An 18,170-nucleotide genomic window follows, 5' to 3' on the forward strand; every position below is an offset into this window, starting at 1 on the left:
GCCTCCTGAATTGTGACACAGTGAGCCCGGCTGTGTGGCATCCAGGCAGGGACCACCGTGAGCTCCAGGCCTTGTGGAGGTGGGGACCCAGCACAGATGGACTCAGGGTTCTGCACGGAGGACCTGAGTGCCAGCCCACGTTAGTTACCAGAAATCGGGAGTTCCCCCCATCAGTCAGGATGTCTGTGCACTAAGCCCCCCAAACCCCGCGTGTCCATGCTGGTGGCAGCGCTTCCTGCTCTGTGCGTATTTGTTCTGAGCGCACTGCTAGTGGCCTGAGAGCGCAGCGCCTGCAAGAGTTCTGTGCTGCGCCGCGCTGTGCTCAGTGTAAGCACGTTGTGCTTTTCTGGCAGGAGCTGGAGTTCCAGGACCTGGCGGCCGTCCTGCACTGCGTCCACTCCTTCATGGCTGCGAAGGTGGCGTCCGTGGACCCCGCGTTCATGGACACTCAGAGCCTCGCCGGAAGATACATGTGTAGCAGCTGAGCGGGGCTTCCGTGGACTGCTGAAAGTTAAACTATTTTCTTAAGAGATGACTATTTCCTGCACAATATTGCCACTTTGTGTGATTTTATAATGATCCTATAGTTGTGATACCAATAAAACATGTCACTAGTTTCCAGAGACGAATCAGCCTTGTTCACTCTGACGGGGGAGGCAGCCTCCCCTCGGGCAGAGCTGTGGTTGAGAAAACTAAACTCCGCGTTGAAACACTCCCTCACCCACGTTTCTCAGACCGCATGGAGGCACCAGCATCTCACGCTGCACCCCACACGGCTGAAACCCACACTTTATTTTCAGAAAGCCTACACGAGGAAATGCCAAGAGCTCACCACATTTATTTCCCCCGAGAATGAAAAGTCTTCCTTTGAATTTCATTAATTTACCCCAGGACTTCAAATACAGTCCTGTGCCCTCCATCAGCTGCGGGTGGCGACACTGAGCACAGAGTCAGGGAAAGACAAAGACCCGGCGACAAAGACAAAGATCGCGCACGTGTGGAGCTTAAATCAGAAGAACTCAGCTACAGGACAGAAACCGGCTCACAGACGCAGAAAGCAGACCCAGTCACCAAAGGGGAAAGGCTGGCAGGGAGGGATACCCTGGGACTTTGGGTGTGCCCAGTCAAGTCCGACTATTTGCAACCCTATGGGCTGCAGCCTGCCAGGCTCCTCTGCCCCTGGCATTCTCCAGGCTAGAACCCTGGAGTGGATGGTCCTTTCCTGTTACCCCTCCAGGGGATCTTCCTGTTCCCCCTCCTGGGGATCTTCCTGTTCCCCTCTTGGGGATCTTCCTGTTCCCCCTCAGGGGATCTTCCTAACCAAGGATCAAACCCAGTTTCTTGCACTGCAGGCAGATTCTTTACCACTGAGCCACCTGGGAGGCCCATATGCCCACTAATATTTCAAAAAGAAAAGGATACAAAGATGCCGTGGTCACTGACAGCCAACTTGACTTCACACAGAAAAGCCTTTTTCTCTCTGTAGCTGTGTCCCTGCTGGACACAGGGCTGTGTACACAGGGTGCCCATCTCAGGACGCCTTTCCGCCACTGTGGCCGCCTTGGACAAGTGGACACTGGGCCGTTTGGCTGCCCTGCAGACCCGCCGTGGGGCAGAGAGGACACCGGCCACCCACTGGAAGCCCAGGGAAGTCAATCAGAAAGAGAGGATTGCTGGAAACACACAGTGGATACTGTGCAAAGCTCCTAACAGGCTAAACCCCGGGATAAAGTCAGCCCAGCGTAATTTAAAGGGAAGACTAATTTCTTGTCCACCTGGGCTGATAAAATTCACTTTTATCATAGAGAATACATCACAAAATACATCAAAAATTGTGAGTTTATTTTATGTAAATATTCTAGCACACAAAGTATTGGGTATTTGTCATTAAATTGAATTAAACGGAATGCACATTTTAACTCACTATTCATTATAAAATAATCCATGTGTGTTACAATGGATTAAACAGTCAGATACAAGTGAGGACTGCATCTTACTCCTCCTCTGACCTGGTGATGTGAGGAACCGTGGCCTTGTTACTCCACCATGAGCCAGAAAAGGGGCCAGCGCTCACAGACGAGATGGTGATCATCACTCGGAGAATAACACGACGTAAACATGTCTCACAGAGGCGGGAACAGCCACGTTATGGCGCGTGGTCAGGCCAGGCCATGCGGTGAGGTGTCCCCGGGGCTGGAAGGACCACAGGGATGCAGGATGAGGATGCCTGGGAAGCCGGATGGGGGGGCCCAGGAGGATGAGCCTGTGACGGGGGCTGGGCCCACAGACGATGGGGACATCCGCTTGGGCTCGGGGTGAGCAGGGGCCGACTGGACAGGGCGGGTCCGGGGAGATGGCCATCCTCGTGACAGTCTCATTCAGACCAGCACCAGGGGGCATCCGGCTGTTGGCAGGATCATCGGCATCTCTGAGCCTCGCTTCCTCGTGTGAAAATAGAAAGGAAGGCAGGGCCTCGTCAGGATGTTCCGGGAGGAGCACGCGGTCACACGCATGCAACGGCCCACCCTTCCTCCAGGCGCCTGGCCTGGGAAACACGCGTCCACGTTTGCTCAGCCCGTGGTTTCTGTAAATCCTGTCACCCAGGAGACTGTTCTGCTTCCCGGGGAAGTTGCCCCAGTTTTGCCACAAGGAAACACAGACCTGGAGTGCAGGGCTTTTCGCCACAGAGCCCTTTCAGCGTGGACTCCTGGATTCTAATGTGTCCTTTCTACAGCATTCCATCTTCAGCCTTTTTGTCAAGCTTCTACATTCAGAAAACTCATTTTGCAAAGTTATTGAAGATCGGTGAGTGAGGGGAACTCCTGGCTTACAGAAAACACAGGCACTTGTACGTAAAATCTAGAAATACTTGTAATTTGACTTTGCAGTGACTGAGTAGAATCGCGCAGTTACAACGTGTGGTCTCCTCCAGCAGCCTGGGTGAGAATGTAAACTTCCTTCATGTTGCAGTGAGGCTAAGGACGCTTCATTGCAGTTTTGAGTTTATTCAGGATTTTCATCAGAGAGAGCCGAATATGCCTTCCACATCAACTCTCTTCACGTCCCAGCAAGTCAGTCACTCATGACTAAGCTTAAGGGAGAACTTTTTAAAAATTTCTTCTATCTTTAACAGAATTTTAAGCAGAGTTGCTTTCTGATCTCATGTCCTTGTGGCAGAAATTGTGAGCAATAGAAGTGATGCGAACACCGCCCTTACAGAGCCTTTCTGGGCCTTTCTCCTCAGCCTGGACAGAGCGTCCTCTGATTCTGAAAGGTCAAAGGCATTGGTCCAGGCACTCTTGTGGGCACCTGGGCGCTGAGGTCTCAGAGGATGTGCGATCCCAGGAGCTGGGCCCAGGTCCGTCCAGCAACACCTCTGTGGATGATACACTCTGCTCTCCCCAGAGAACCAACGTCACAGCTGACCCCCGCCCAGCTCCACCTTCCCAAGGTCCCCTCCTGCTGGCCCCCAAGAGAACCACTGACGCCTGGCCTCGGAGGACATGGCTGACCCTGTGCCCACCCCACCCTCCCCAGGCTCACCCCCCGCTGGCCCCCAGGAGCACCCACTGCCGCCCAGCCTCGGAGGACATGGGTGACCCCTGCCCCCACCCCACCCTCCCCAGGCTCACCCCCCGCTGGCCCCCAGGAGCACCCACCCCAGCCCCGCCTCAGATCTGCAGTGGAAGGACGCAGGTCCCACACCCGCCTCTAACCCAGCCACCAGTCTCCACTGGGGACCCATCTCTGCAGAAATGGGACTCCGAGCACCCATCTGTCAGGGTGAATTCCAGACTCCTCGGGGGTGGGAGCAGGGGTGAGGTTTGGCTGGAAGACCAGACACAGCAGGACAAAAGGGGCCCTGGAGCCCACACTGCAGAGCGGGCGTCGGGCGATCCCTGCCACCCCCGCAGCCTCGGGGCGAGCCCACACCTAGGGTCCTACCAGTGGGGTGGGCACGAGGGCTTTCCCAGCCAGAGCCCAGGCGTGGACCACTGATGTGCCCGGGCTGGCCCTGCCCACGTGGCCTGGGGGTGGCATCATGGAGAGCCCCCCCAGGGACCCAGGCAGGACCACGCCTGCAGGTGGCCACCTCATCGTGGAAAGGAGGGGCCCACATGTGGCAGGGGGCGGAGCAGGTCCCTGGCATAGACCGCGTCCATGGGTTGCATGTGAACTGGCGGTGGAGGGCCCGGGGCCGTGGACACGTTTCTTCACCAAGAGTCCACGTGAACCTCCCAAACGGCCCCCTTTCCTAGACTATCTGTAGCAGTGACTGGGGCATGTCAGGAAAGCCGTACACGTTTTTGTTTATAACTCATCCAATATCAGCGCTCTTGATGCACAATATGAAACAGGTACCAGAGTGTTTAATAAACCGGAAAAGCCGGAGACCTCTCAGCGTCCACCAGCACCTCCAGCATCCCTTCAAGTGGCTCAAATGCACAAAGGCAAGAATAAAGCTGCCCCTTGTTCCCTCTCTTTCCTGGAGGACAGTGACCTCGGTCTGCCCCCTGCCCCCTCGGGGCAGGGCTATGGGGCTGAGCTTCCGTCAGACTCTCAGAGCCCCAGGCAGGCATGAAGGCTCGAGGCCCCAGGCTCCGTCACTGCCTGATGCGTTTGCTCAGCCTGAGCTCTTCTGAGCTGCCGGTGAGGACACAGCGGGGGCACCACTGAGCCAGAAACCCTTGAGGGCTCAGTGGGAGGGACGCTTCACCCTCCAGCGGGCACCACACGGACTCCGGGCTCCGCAAGCGTCGTGAGAGCTCAAGGACCTGCTGCCCCCGGACGTGGCCGGCCACGGCGAGGACACAGCCACATCAGGGCTGGCCTCCGAGGCTGTGTCACGCTGACCCCCTCTGAGCGTCCACGCGGCGTCCGCTGAGCACTCGGGGTCTCAGGTCTCCTCTGGGATCACCCTCACCCCAGGCCCTGACAGCCGTCACCAGTGGAGTCCAGGAGAGGCTCCTGGCCCGTATCTCCCTGAGCCCTCGCGTGCCAGGCAGCTGCCCCGCTATGCCCCCCCGCACTCCTCAGGCAAACCCCCCGCAGCTCCGGCCTGCGCGCAGCTCCAGTGCTCAGAGCCCGAGCCCCAGCTTGGACCGCTCCCCTTGCTCCTCACTCCCTCCTTCGACCGTTTCCCGAGTCAGAACGGGTCCCCAAGACTTCAGGTGGCAAACTCAGCCTGCTGGGGGTCCCGGTTCTCAGGAAAGCGAGTCTCCGAGTCCCTGGCTCGCTGAGGCCGGGTCTGGCCCCCTCCTCTCGCCGTCCCAGCCTGTCCCCACTGCTTCAGGGAGGAATCACCAAAACCGTCGAGGGATGCCCCGCCTGCTTGTCTGACTGTGGTCCCTGCAGATGGGGCCTTCCAACACTGACGATGGCATTCTGAGACTTCAGGGACCTCCCGATGCTCAGAGGCCTTGCGAGGCCTTGCACGTGTGTGAGCGTCTAACCTCAGCTGTCCTGCAGGAAGCCTCCTCCAGGCTCGAATAAGTCCCAGAGGAGACGGGGCTTCCCCGATGGTTCAGCTGGTAAAGAGCGCAGGAGGCACATGAGGTGCCGGGTCGATCTCAGGCTCGGAAGGCTCCCTGGAGGAGGAGGCGGACGCCCACTGCAAGATTCCTGCTGGAGAATCCCATGGACAGAGGAGCCTGGCGGGCTACGTCCACAGCGTGCCTCAGGCTTGACCAAGTCCCAGGAGAGAGGGGGGAAGACGAAGAGAAAGACGATCTTCATGCATCGAAGAGAAAAACCCTGGGACTCAGATGGAGGCTACAGAGGTTCAGAAGCTGCCCCCCACAAACCGGGAGACATGCTCCATCCCCTCCAGGAAACGGGGCTGGGTCATGGAGGGCCATCAGCAGGGTTTCTTGGAGAGTCCGGCGCCTGTGAAGACCACGGTGCTCTTCACACGGAATTTCACGCAGAAAAGCCAGAGGGGACAGCGCCAGGGTTCCCAGGGGCCTTGGTTCCTTCTTTGCCAACACTTCGGCTCTCTTTCCTTTTCTTTCTTATTCCATGGCCTCAACACCAGCTGGCCCCCGTGAGGTCGCACCTGCTCCCTGACCCACCAGCAGGCGGCACTCTGTGACAACACAGAGGCCCACGTCCAGCCACCCCGGGGTCGGGAGCCGGTCCAGCTCAGTGACGTGGGCGGGAGGCAGGACCCAGAGCCGCTTTATAGGCGGGAGGCCAGGCCCCGGGGCGGCCGGCTGTGTCCAGGGGTCACCTGCCCTGCACACCTGCCTCCAGGCTGAGCAGAGAAGGTCAGGCCTTGTATCTTACTTTTTTCTGGGAGCAATCTGTCACTGAGACCTGCAAAGTGGCCGGAGGGAGGTGGCGGTTTGGGCCCGGGCTTGTCTGGAGCTGGCGGGAGGAGGGACTCTGGGCGGACGATGCCAGGCTTCCTGTGATCTCAGCACAGAAGCACTGCCTGCTGGTGCGGCCGGGAGGGTCCGCAGTCAGCGGCCCCCAGCGCACTCTGGGCTCCACCCAGTTTCACAAAGTCTGTGGCCCAAAAATATCAACAGAAAGCTGGAGGTTAGGAAGAGAGAGACATTTAACGAGGAATCTTCTGCTTTGTCTTAACAGCTGTGCAGTTCTGAGATCGGTCTATAAGCAGGAAAAAGAAAGTTGTAGGAAACCCTATATCCATCTAGGGATTTTACTTACCTCTTTTCTAAAGTCTAAATTCCCTGTATTCTTCTTTTTTTTTTTTAACCAAGATGCATTATAGGAAATAGGTTTATCTTATTCCTAGTAGTTACTCCCAGAAATTTTACACCATTCAATATCCCCACGAATTAAAATAGGTTGTCACTGAGCTGTTCTGGGGACCACGGTTGCCCAAGAGGAAAGATCTGCTTTCAGACAGTCGAGTAGGCAAGGCCAGTCCCTGCCACAGGCAATCAGCCCCCCAGAGTCAGACCCAGGCTGAGGGGGGCCGACAGGACGCAGGCACCACTGCGCAGGGGAGCGGAGACAGGGCTCCCCGTGGGGGCCGCCTGACGTGCGCCTCCTCGCAGATGCGGGCACGGGCCGTGCTGGGCGCGGTGCTGGCCGTCACCTGTGCCGGAGCCATCTTCTCCTTCCTCCTGAGACCCGGGGGCCTCCTTTGGGGTGAGTAGCGATAAATTACGGTCTCCCAAAATCATAAAGGGACTGCTTGGAGCTACCAGATCAGAAAGCATCTTGAGTTCTCCAGAGTCAGGCAAGACTGCTTCAGTGTTTCTTTGGCTTTCGAAGAAAACAACGATAATTCTTGAGTTTAGAAGAATTAAAACACAATTCTTTCTGAAAAATAACTGACTTTCTTATGATTACGCAACAGAAAGCTTCAGTTTTACCTGCTCATATTTTTAAAAACATTTCTTTGGGAGTCATTGTGTGCTCCTTGACCACACAATTATTTCTCGTTAAGTCACTTCTGCGTCGTGTTTTCTGGAATCAGGGGGCCGCAATGCCAAATTCAGTTGAGAAAAGTACAGCTGTGCTGTGATTGAAATCATCACAGCTCAAACTCTGCTTTTGTTTTGGAAAAAAGAAAAGAAAAAAATCTCAAACACAGAGAAGGCTGTTCCTGGAGGGATCCACGCAGGAGGGCATCTCCGGGAGGCTCTCTGGCCGCCAGCATCTGCACCAGGGGCCTTGCCAGGCAGGCTCGCCCCGCTGGGGTATCGGGGGTGGACGCTCTGCTCCCCCAGCCCCTCCTTGGAGACCCTGGGCACCCGCAGGCCTGGTGAGCCCCCGAACCCCCACAGTCACCTTCAGCCCCAGGGAGCCTCCTGCTGGGAGCCCCACATCTCCAGCGCCACTGAGTATGGCTTTGTGGCCACATGGACAGTTAGTTGCTCCAAAGCCCTTCATGGACTTAGATGCTCCTTGAGAAATCAGCCTGGCCTTTGAGGCCGGGAGGAGGCCAGGGTGCAGCTCCGCCCCTGCACGCTGCTGACGGGGCCACTTTCCTGTCCGGAAATGGAGGGGACTGGAAAGCTCTCTACTGCGGTCCTGTTTGTGAGCGCCTCTGAGACGCTCCGGGTCAGGTATTGAGTGCGTGCTGTCTGGACAACACAAACTAGAAAACACAAGGGCTCCATCTGAAATGCCCCCCGTGCTCCAAGCCTGGTAAGCCCACCACCCCAGGACCTGGCACAGGATGCGTTGCAGCAAATGTTTGTGAACCAACTGGTCATCTCATTTCACACTTATCAAAGGCCTCGTTCTACAAACCATAGCGGCAAAGTCCTCACGAGCGAGACCTATTCGATAAAATACAGAAGTGCCTGCACACAAGAGCTCCGAGTGTGAGAAATCACGCATTTTTTAAGAACTGGGAAAGTTACAGCTTTGCTAGAGCCATTTTTACTATTTCCCCGCCTTTGAGGGGTTTTCTCTTAAACTTCCAGTATATATATAAATGATACACAACACAGGATTTGATTTTAAAAAGCACTGTACTTTGTACTGATGTATTGTTCATTAGAGTATTTCAAAGCTGACTAGTTATTTGCTTACTTTTGAAAATTACTTATTTAGAAAATATTATTAGTCATAGTGTTTAAAGTTTATAATCTTTAATACAATGACACTTTTTCCAGTTGATAAACCATCAGTCATTTTAAACGAAACAATGACATGCTAACTTTCTGTTTATTTATTTTTAATGGAAGTGTACTTGACTCAGGGCTTCCCGGGTGGTGCTAGTGGAGGAGAGTCCGCCTGCCACCGCAGGAGGTGCCAGAGAAGCAGGTCAGTCCCGGGGTCGGGAAGCTCCCCTGGAGGAGGAAGTGGCAACCACTCCAGTGTTCCTGCCTGGACAACCCCGCGGACAGAGGAGCCTGGCGGGCTGCAGCCCCGGGGGCTACAGAGAGCCAGGCAGGGCTGAGCCACTGAGCACATAGCTGATTCACAGGGCTGGATCAGTTTTAGGTGTACAGCAAGGGAATCAGTTAGGCGAGCCGTGCTAAGTCGCTCAGCCATGTCCGATTCTTTGTGACCCCGTGGACTGGAGCCCACCAGGCTCCTCTGTCCGTGGGATTTCCCAGGCAGGCATACTGCAGTGCGTTGCCATTTCCTCCTCCAGAGGGTCTTCCGGACCCAGCGATTGGACCTGGGTCTCTCGTGCCCCCTGCACTGGCTGGGAGGTTCTTCGCCCCTGGTGCCGACTGAGACGCCCACACTTACACGTGTGTGGGCTCCTTCTCTGGTGCTTTCCCCTTGGAGGCTGTTACGGAATCCTGAGTGCATGGCTCCCTGAGTTACACAGCAGGTCCTGGTTGTTAGCTATCTTTCATACGGAAGGGTTGGACTTTCTTTGACATGTTGCCCTCATCAGTCACATCTCTCCACAGCCACAACCTCCATGACAAACCAGCAGACTTCTTGTCTGAGCTGGGTCATGTCACTCAGGCTCACAGACACCAGCCGTCGGTGGCTCCCTGTCACCTGCCCAGAGCCCGCAGAGGGCACGGGCCAGGAGGACCAGGCCTGGACCACGGGTGCCCGTCGGGTGTCCAGGGGCGCCCCTCAGGCTGGGGTCTCTGCTGGGTGGGCTGCTCCTCCCCGTGGGGCCTTAGAGACGGCAGGGCTGCGGCCAGGCTCATGCCCACCTCCCAGGGCCGCTCGTGGACACAACACGCATGTGGGAATCTGGCTGATAAACACTCAGGAGCAGGCACCCTCTCCTGGCAGCCGGTCTGTGAACTGTAGGACTGTTTGTGTATCAAGTCTTCAAGTTCTTTCTCTAAAACTCCACGCAGAGTACTCATTGTGGAAACCACGTGCCTTTATCACCACATGGATCGTGGTCCATTTCTAGGGGTTTGTGCAAAGTTGAGACCGAAGTGCAAGGGCGTTTATGGCAAATGTTCCAACGCCTTGTGGCTGTTGGGAGAGAGTCAGACGCGAATGGACCGGGGGCAGTGGGGGCCCTGATGGGGGAGGGGGGCAGGGAGTGGGGTTAGAGGGAGGGAGAGGGGTGCAGGGTTAGAGGGAGGGGGAGGGGTGCAGGGTTGGAGGGAGGGGGAGGGGTGCAGGGTTAGAGGGAGGGAGAGGGGTGCAGGGTTAGAGGGAGGGGGAGGGGTGCAGGGTTGGAGGGAGGGGGAGGGGTGCAGGGTTGGAGGGAGGGGGCAGGGAAGGGGAGCCGGGGGAGGGGAGGGGAGGGGAAGGAAGGGAGTAAGGGCAGTCATGACCGGGTGGAGGCCCAGAACCACCTGGTCGTTGCTGCATCGAGCTGGACACCTAAGGAGAAACCTACGGGGGTGGAAACTGTGGATTTCTGTTTGATCCTGTGATGCTTCATTCGTAGGAGAGACCGAGGAGTCTCAGGTCAGGGGCATCGTGGAGGCCAGCAGGCTCCTGGTGGACAAGTCCATCTACGCTGTGATGAGAAGGTGCGGTGCCTGGGAGGGGGCGGTGGGGCGTCTGCGTGGGTCTGCGGATCTGCTTCAGGATGTCCCCCATTTCACAAATTAGGAGCTGAAACTCACATGGTTGATTCATGTTCCTAGGATCGTGTGCAAGTAGCCGAGACCCTCATTCAGCCTCAAAGTTTCTCTCAGCAAAACAGAGCAGAGGGCAGTGACGCAGCAGGAATTCAGTATTTCCCCGTCCGAAAGGCCTGGCTCCTGGAAAACTGCCCGCAGACTGAGGAGGGGAGGCAGGGTCCAGACACACAGGTGTAACTTTACCTAGGAATTAGATCTGCCCACCGTCTTTTTGAGTCGTTAGGAAACACCTTGATTTTAAGCAGAATCCACATTGAGGGTAGTATAGTCCTCATTTGTTGCTTAGTTGCTGAGTCGTGTCTGACTCTCCTGTAACGCCCTGGACTGCAGCCCGACCTGCTTCTCTGTCCGTGGGATTTCCCAGGCAAGAATCCTGGAGTGGGCTGCCATTTCCTCTCCAAGCACAACAAATGAACATCTAAAACGCAGATTTTATCTTCACAAGTGTGCTATTTTGTTGGAAACTAAGCGATAACTATATAAGCTCTCAAGACACAAAATATCACAAGGCAGGGGTTGATTTATTTCGAAATTTCTACTATTCCCGCCAGAAAAAGTCCCTGTCGTCCATACTGGCTGCAACCAAGTTTTATTTATTTCATAAAAATTTGAATCAAAGGGGGAAAAAAGAGAAGAAATATTTCCCATGAAGTCAGACTCTGTTAGTGTGAACACAAGCGTAGTGTCAGCTATCCATGGAGGGGCCAGGACGACTCCATGGGGCTGTGAAGGGCTGCCCCTCCCGTCCCCAGGTGACCTGCCTTCTCAGAGGGGGAACTCACTCCTGACACGGAGTTGACAAAATCTGTGGCCTGGGGGCTTCGTCTTGAATGCAAATGTTGAAACCAAGGCCACTTGCTTACTGTGCTAACAGTGGATTTTAGTAACAGCCGAAGGAAAGCCATTGAAACCTTGAAAACAGGCGGCCCCACTGGAACCAGAGCCCCAGACAGCTGCGTCTCAGGCCTGTTGCTGCTCAGCCGCGAGGAGCTGCTCCACTGAGCGCGTGCACGCGAGGGGTCACAGCCTCAGGGCCTCAGGGTCTGGGACCAAGACGGCTGCTGGCTCCCAGAGCCCCGCCCAGTGGTGGGGACCCACATGTCCAACCGGATTCTTTTCAAGTTACATACTTTACTTATTCACAGGGATGGCCTCAGAAAGCTTGATTAGCGCTTAAAGCAGCCTTGTGTGCTTCTGGGTGAAGTCGCCTCAGTGTGTCCGACTCTTTGTGGCCCTGTGGACGGCAGCCTGCCAGGCTCCTCTGCCATGAAATTCCCAGGCCTGGACACTGGAGTGGGTTGCCATGCCCTGCTGCAGGGCTCTTCCTGACCTAGGGACTGAACCCATGTCTCTTGCAGCTCCTGGACTGGCAGGCGGGTTCTTTGCTAGAAGCCCTTAAAATATCCTTAAATAACACTGCTGCTGCTGCTGCTGCTGCTGCTAAGTCACTTCAGTCGTGTCCGACTCTCTGCGACCCCATAGATGGCAGCCCACCTGGCTCCCCCGTCCCTGGGATTCTCCAGGCAAGAACACTGGAGTGGGTTGCCGTAAAAACCATTATTTCACAGTAGGCTAGAAAAAATAGCCATATAAAATGTGAGACCACCTTATCAAAACAAAAAATGAAAGTCTATTACAAAGAATAACGTGAATCAGCGGCACACACACACACACACACGTGAGCCACTGTCAAAAAGTGTCCCCAAAGCACCAGAATCCCTGCTTCCATGGAGACGCGCAGCGAATGGGCAGGCGGTGAGCAAGCCCGTTCACTCCCTGGATTTGACCAGCAGGCTGACCTCACACAGCTGTGGCAAGGAGCAAGCGAGCTCGCTTGGCAAGCCCGTCAGTCCCTTCACCTTCCAGCAGACTGTCCGCACTCGGGTCCTGTCCCTTCACTGAATCCCCGGTCCTCACTTGTGATTCAGGATCACATGACTGATGATGAAGAGGTCACCAAACACCATAAAAGAACAGCTGACTTCACACCTGCTCTTGTGGCTCCCCAGGCGCTGCTAGTGGTCAAGAACGCTCCTGCCAGCTCAGGAGACATGATGAGATGTGGGTTCAACCCCTGGGTTGGGAAGAGCCCCTGGAGGCACCCCACTCCAGTATGCTTGCCTGGGGAAGCCCCCGGAAAGAGCAGCCTGGCGGGCTGCCGTCCCTGCGGTCGCAGAGAGTCAGACGCGACTGAAGCGACTTGGCGCACACGCGCTCACTCCTCTTTGTGCCTAGAAACCTCCACAAAAGGGAAGTCATTTCCCCATCGCAACTTCTGTCTTTTTCCAAACTCCCTGAGCCCACGAGCCGCGCTGCGTCCCGGGCGGCGGAGGTCATGGAGGCCTCGGTGCAGGAGGCGGTGAGGCGGGGTCACCTGCAGTCTGGACCCTCCCGGCTGCCCACAGGTGAGCGCCCAGGGGGCAGGGCCGAGCGCGGGGAGCTGGGGAGGGTCCTAGCAGTGCGCGAGGCCTGTGCCGCCCACTGGCTCACGGGACAAGCGAGCAGCTCTTGAGACTCTGGTCAAGAGCCACGACGTCCTGGCTTTGCTCTGCTGCTGAGACTGAGTTTGGAGAGCCAGCTCAACAATCTCAGCATCCTGCTCTATGGTGTGAACTAACTGGAAGGTTCTTCCAAGGCCCCACCGGCATGGTTAAAACTTGAGGAAACAAGTTTCTGGGGGAGGCAGCGTGGTCCAGGGAGACCAGGACGGCCACCCCACTGCTGAGCAAACTGCCTCTGAGGACCTGCCGGGGCCTCTGGGGTCGAACGTGCTGCCCCGAAAGGAGCAGACACACTGCAGTCCACTCGGCTGGGCACAGGCAGACCAGGAAACCGGGGGCTGCGTCCCACCAAGGACTTGAGAACCTGAGCAGCGTTTAAGTGGAATTCCATTCCACTTCAGAAGGGAAGTGCTTTCGAACATGAGGCCCGGCGGTGAGTCCTAGGACGAGGAACTGGAAAAGCAGGGTCCATTCCAGTGAACTTCTGCAGACTTTTCCTGTGTGGTGCCACGAGCTACGTAGTGTCTGAGTTTTTCCTCCCAACTAGCTGTAGGTTAGTTTAATGCTGATTTACTTTAGAATGAGACAGACTCAGCTAAATTGAGGTTAACCAGAATTCGCAGACACTAAGCTTAGCAGTTCAGTTTAATCAACTTCATAGCAACCAAGGACCTGTTTGAAAAGGTTTTCGTTGAAGCAGCTGAAAGCCATTTCTAAGGACTGTCGGTCCGCGGTCCTGTCCTGCAGCGATGACTGCGGCCAGAAGTCCTCGGCCTTGTGTTCTCGCTGTAGAGTCCCAAAGGGGCACGGCTGGAGCTTCAGTGGACGGGTTCAGTCCAGGCAAAGGTGCAGAACTGAAGACCCCTGTGAGCTAGGGTGTTCTCCGTTATTCCCGCCATCAGCATAGCCAGTCTAGAAGACTCAGAATGCAGCACCAGCGGCAGGATCCAGACGCCCCTCCCAGCCCATCACCAGCTGGCATCTACCATCTGACGCTGGCACCCTCCCCCAGATGCGTCTCAATGCTGGTTCTGTATTGACGCAGCTACAATCGAGCTCCTTCTCGTGGACTTCGCTTGTTAAACTCTCGTGTCTGCTTCAGCATCTCCTGGTACGAAGAATTTTTGCCTGTTTTGTTCGGGAATGCCCATTTCTCCATCAGCTGGACGAAACTGTGGCCTAAGCTTTATTCAGTGTCCACAGAGTCATTCCACAGAGGCTGTGCAGTGAGCAGTGATAGTTAAGAAGCTCCCTTTGAAATTGGGAGTGAATTTGCTAGTGAGTGTCTCATTGTGTTGGCATCTGGTCAGTTTTACGGCACTGTCTTTGAAGATTTATATGAACCATCTTGGAGAAACGACGATTTCTTCAACTAAGAGTCCTTGCTTGTATTTGTCACAAATAGCAACAGAACCGGCAAAAAGAAAGAACAGGCTGTTCTCTGGGGCCCTAAAACTAGAGAGGTTTGTAAGAAGGACCCAACAGCATCAACACGAAGGGGAAAAGGCGGGTTTGTAGAGGGACACTTGGACATCGTTAGGAAGCATCTGAGGCAGGGTCGGGGGCTGATCAAGGCCGTGCACTCACGTCCTCTGGGGCTGGGGTGCGGCAAACCCAGGGTTCTACATCCAGGTCCCCAGGGCTCATCTCTGGGGCCAGGACTCTCAGAATCACTTTTCTGAAATCACAAAGCAAAGAAAAAAACGTTAAATCTCCCATTCTTAGCAATGAATACACTGAAGAAGGGTAAATGAGAAAGGGCTGGTTTCAAGGAGAAGGGAGGGCCTCCCGCCAAGAGGGGCAAAGCCTCCGTGTGAGTCCTGCAGCAGGGGTGGGGCGAGGCTAGGGCGGGCGCTGGGCAGGCAGGTCCTCGTCGCAGCACAGGGCTGACGCCGGGGACTTCCCTCAGATGCTCTCTCGGAGGGGCTGCTGAGCGCGATCGCAAACCTGTCCGGATGCCTGCCTCACATGCTGCCGCCCAGATGTCCGGCCACCTGCCTGGTCAGCAAGTACAGACTCATCACGGGCGCCTGCAACAACAGGTACCTCCTGGGGCCACCTCACCCGAAAATCGGATTTAAACGTGACAGTCGCCGTCAGGACGGGTGGTCCCTGGATCATCTGGGATTTTGTTAAAGAAAGCGCATAATACTGACTCTCCACAGCGACAGGAAGTGGTCCAGCCTGTCCCTTACACCCACGTCCCCAGCACTCCTGCGCGTGTCTTTAGTAAGACACAGGTCTCAGAGGTCTCCAGCTCCCAGGCAGACAGGAACCACTGCTACCAGGATGCTCGCTGTGAAGCTCCCCGGCCTCCCTGTGGCCACCCCAGTCTTCTCCCGTCTCTCTCTCTGCGTGTCTGCCGTCCACTCTCAGCTCGCTCCGTCCGGAGGTCAGTCCACTTAGCAGCGCCCAGGTGTCCCAGGTCACCCCTCCGCCTCCAGACCCCTACACAGTGAGCCCCAGGGCCCGGTTCCAGGGAGACAGCACCCGCAGACGGGTGTGGAGGACGGCAGGACCAGGCCCTGATCTCCCCTGCCCAGGGCTGCCCTCTCTGCTGTTACCCCGACCCTGATGAGGGGGCAGCCCAGCCTCGCTGCTGGCGGGCTCAAGTGGACGTGCCATCCAGGGAAATGTGGGTGAAGGCAAGTCTCTCTCCTTCCATGGTGACGACTGTATCTTGCGTCCCAGTATTTACAGTAACCAGATACAAATGACCAACAGGAATGTTACACTTCTCTTTCTGCCCAAATCATGAAACACCGGCCCAGGGACCTGGAGTTACAGCGCCTTGAAGCCAGGTTTGCTGTCTTATCAATGAGCTGCTGGGGCCACTGTGCTGAGGGTCAGCCCCAAGGTCGCTGATTCTCTGCAGGCTCAGACCTGCCCGCTCCAAACGCCAGTGTTCTCACATCCAGTTCTTATCAGAAGAGGCCCAGAGACTGTCAGGCTCCGGGGCCCGGGAGAGAGGAGCTGGTGCTCAGACAGATCCTGATGGGGGGGATACCTGTCTCCCTGTGAAACTCCCCTCCAGAGACGTCTCCCCCCGCTGCTTGTCAGCTCTGCGACCATCCCCAGTGAGCTCACTAATGCAAAGCTACTAAAGGAACCACGTTCTGGGGACTGGGTTATCCCACCCCAGTCAAGCAGCTTCCAAGAGCGTGGCCAGGAGCCTAGGGGACCTGACCCAGGGGCCACAAGGCCCCTCCACGGTGCCCTAGGTCCTGCCCAGGACGCTGGGCTCTGACCCCAGTGAGACGGTCATGGAGGCCACGTGCCCTCCCAGAAGCTGCTGAAACCCAACAGTCAGTCAGCAAAAACCCTGTCGCCTCGGCAGTCAGGCTAACACTCTTGTGGAGGCAAAGAGCCACATTTTATGGGATTTCGATAAACAGCGGCCGCTGTAACACCACGTGAATGCTGACTCACTGCAGCTGATGAAACGCGGTCCTAAAGCGAGCCCCTTCAGTGGTGCTAGAGAGCAACGGAGGGTTGATGCTAGAATTCACGCCCATTCCCTGTCCTTCAGACAGAAGGGGGCGTCACTCCTGAGCGCTGGGCTGGGCGGGGGTCACAGGAGAAAGGAAGAGCCTTTTCTCCAGGGTCTGGAGCCATGGGCGGCCCCGCCTCAAACAGGCGCTTAGAGATGGTCAGAGGGTCCTCAACGCATGGCTTCTCTCCCTCTCAGGCAGGACGCAAGGACGTCACATTCACATAAGAACAATGGGTGGGTGTTACAGTCCATTGGTAATAATCAGTCAGCGTCAAAACCACGATTTAAAAAAATTCATTTATTTATTTTAATTGGAGGCTAATTACTTTACAATATTGTATTGGTTTTGCCATACATTGACATGAATCTGCCACAGGTGTACATGTGTCCCCCATCCTGAACCCCCCTCCCACCTCTCTCCCCATCCCATCCCTCTGGGTCATCCCAGTGCACCAGCCCCGAGCGCCCTGTCTCATGCATCAGACCTCCTGGACTGGCGACCTATTTCACATATGGTAATATACATGTTTCAGTACAATTCTCCCAAATCATCCCACCCTTGTCTTCTCCCACAGAGTCCAAAAGACTGTTCTTTCCATCTGTGTCTCTTTTGCTGTCTGGCGTACAGGGTCCTCGTTACCGTCTTTCTAAATTCCACATATATCCATTCTTATCCATTCGTCTGCCGACGGACGTCTAGGTTGCTTCCATGTCCTGGCTATTGTAAACAGTGCTGCGATGAACACTGGGGTACATGAGTCTCCTTCAATTCTGAAAGCCATTGATTTTTCGGTATTTATATTTAGAAATACTTTGAAAGCTTTAAAAACCGTTAGCAGCTTGCCCAGTTCTTGTAGCCTTCACTGCCTAGATGTTCTAAGTGCCTGCACAGCAGATGCAGGAAAGAAGCTGAGAAGCCTAGATCCCGGTCTCTCTGACTCAACTGACCCTGAGCGTGACCTCAGAGAGCCTAGCACAGCGGTCTCCTGCTCACCCGCAAACTCCAGCCTCGCTCCTGTCTTTTTGGGAGACCCTGTCACCACCAACCACCCAAATGGCTATCACTGCCGTAGGGCTGTGTTGATAAAGACCGAGGGGCCTTGGGCGCCACAGCTTTGAACAGAAGAATCCATTTTTATAGAACAGAGCAAACTTTTCTCTAACAGAAAACTCCTATATTCTTCTTTTCTCTTGAACAAACACTTTCATTCTAATTTGTTTGATTTTTTTCCTACGTCGGATCCTTTATGATTAAAAGTATTTTACTTTCTCCTTTTACGCAGCCCTTTACTTTCCCATATGTTCTGTAGGGATTTTGTCCTTATATTTTGTAAATGTTTATATTCATGTGTTTATATGTTTACATATTTGATCACCTATGTATAGGGTTACTATTCACATCTGATTTGCTCAAGGACTAGTTACCAACCATTAGTCTCTCATTTTCTCATTGTGAAAAACATTTCTGGGACATATTGATTCTTCAGTTCAGTTCAGTTCAGCCGCTCAGCCGTATCCGACTCTTTGTGACCCCATGGACTGCAGCACGCCAGGCCTCCCTGTTCATCACCAACTCCCGGAGCTTGCTCAAACTCATGTCCATTGAGTTGGTGATGCCATCCAACCATCTCATCCTCTGTCCTCCCCTTCTCCTCCTGCCTTCAATCTTTC

The 18,170-nt window shown here is 55.2% G+C and overlaps 2 protein-coding genes across 5 annotated transcripts in view; both read left to right on the forward strand.

Annotated features, from left to right (window-relative positions):
• Positions 1–620, forward strand: part of SNTG2 (syntrophin gamma 2) — a 105,477-nt gene extending 104,857 nt beyond the window's left edge. The window contains 1 exon segment of the mRNA XM_069576445.1: positions 354–620. Coding sequence (XP_069432546.1) covers positions 354–485 — 132 coding nt within the window. The 3' untranslated portion in view covers positions 486–620.
• A 5,523-nt stretch (positions 621–6,143) lies between these two features.
• The window catches only part of TPO (thyroid peroxidase), a 34,218-nt gene continuing 22,191 nt past the window's right edge, over positions 6,144–18,170 (forward strand). For 3 of the 4 annotated variants that reach the window (XR_011253878.1, XM_069573805.1, XM_069573808.1), the window contains exons 1-5: positions 6,144–6,266; positions 7,026–7,119; positions 10,307–10,391; positions 12,741–12,910; positions 14,916–15,048. Coding sequence is in view for 3 of the 4 variants with exons in the window: in XM_069573805.1 (XP_069429906.1) it covers positions 7,026–7,119; positions 10,307–10,391; positions 12,741–12,910; positions 14,916–15,048 (482 nt within the window). In the remaining variant the exon portion in view is untranslated. Of the gene's footprint in view, positions 6,267–6,543; positions 7,120–10,306; positions 10,392–12,740; positions 12,911–14,915; positions 15,049–18,170 lie in introns of those variants that run through there. The other variant, XM_069573807.1, reaches the window with a different exon arrangement.

Source organism: Ovis canadensis, chromosome 2, assembly GCF_042477335.2.
Source record: "Ovis canadensis isolate MfBH-ARS-UI-01 breed Bighorn chromosome 2, ARS-UI_OviCan_v2, whole genome shotgun sequence".
Classification (NCBI taxonomy): Eukaryota; Metazoa; Chordata; class Mammalia; order Artiodactyla; family Bovidae; genus Ovis; species Ovis canadensis.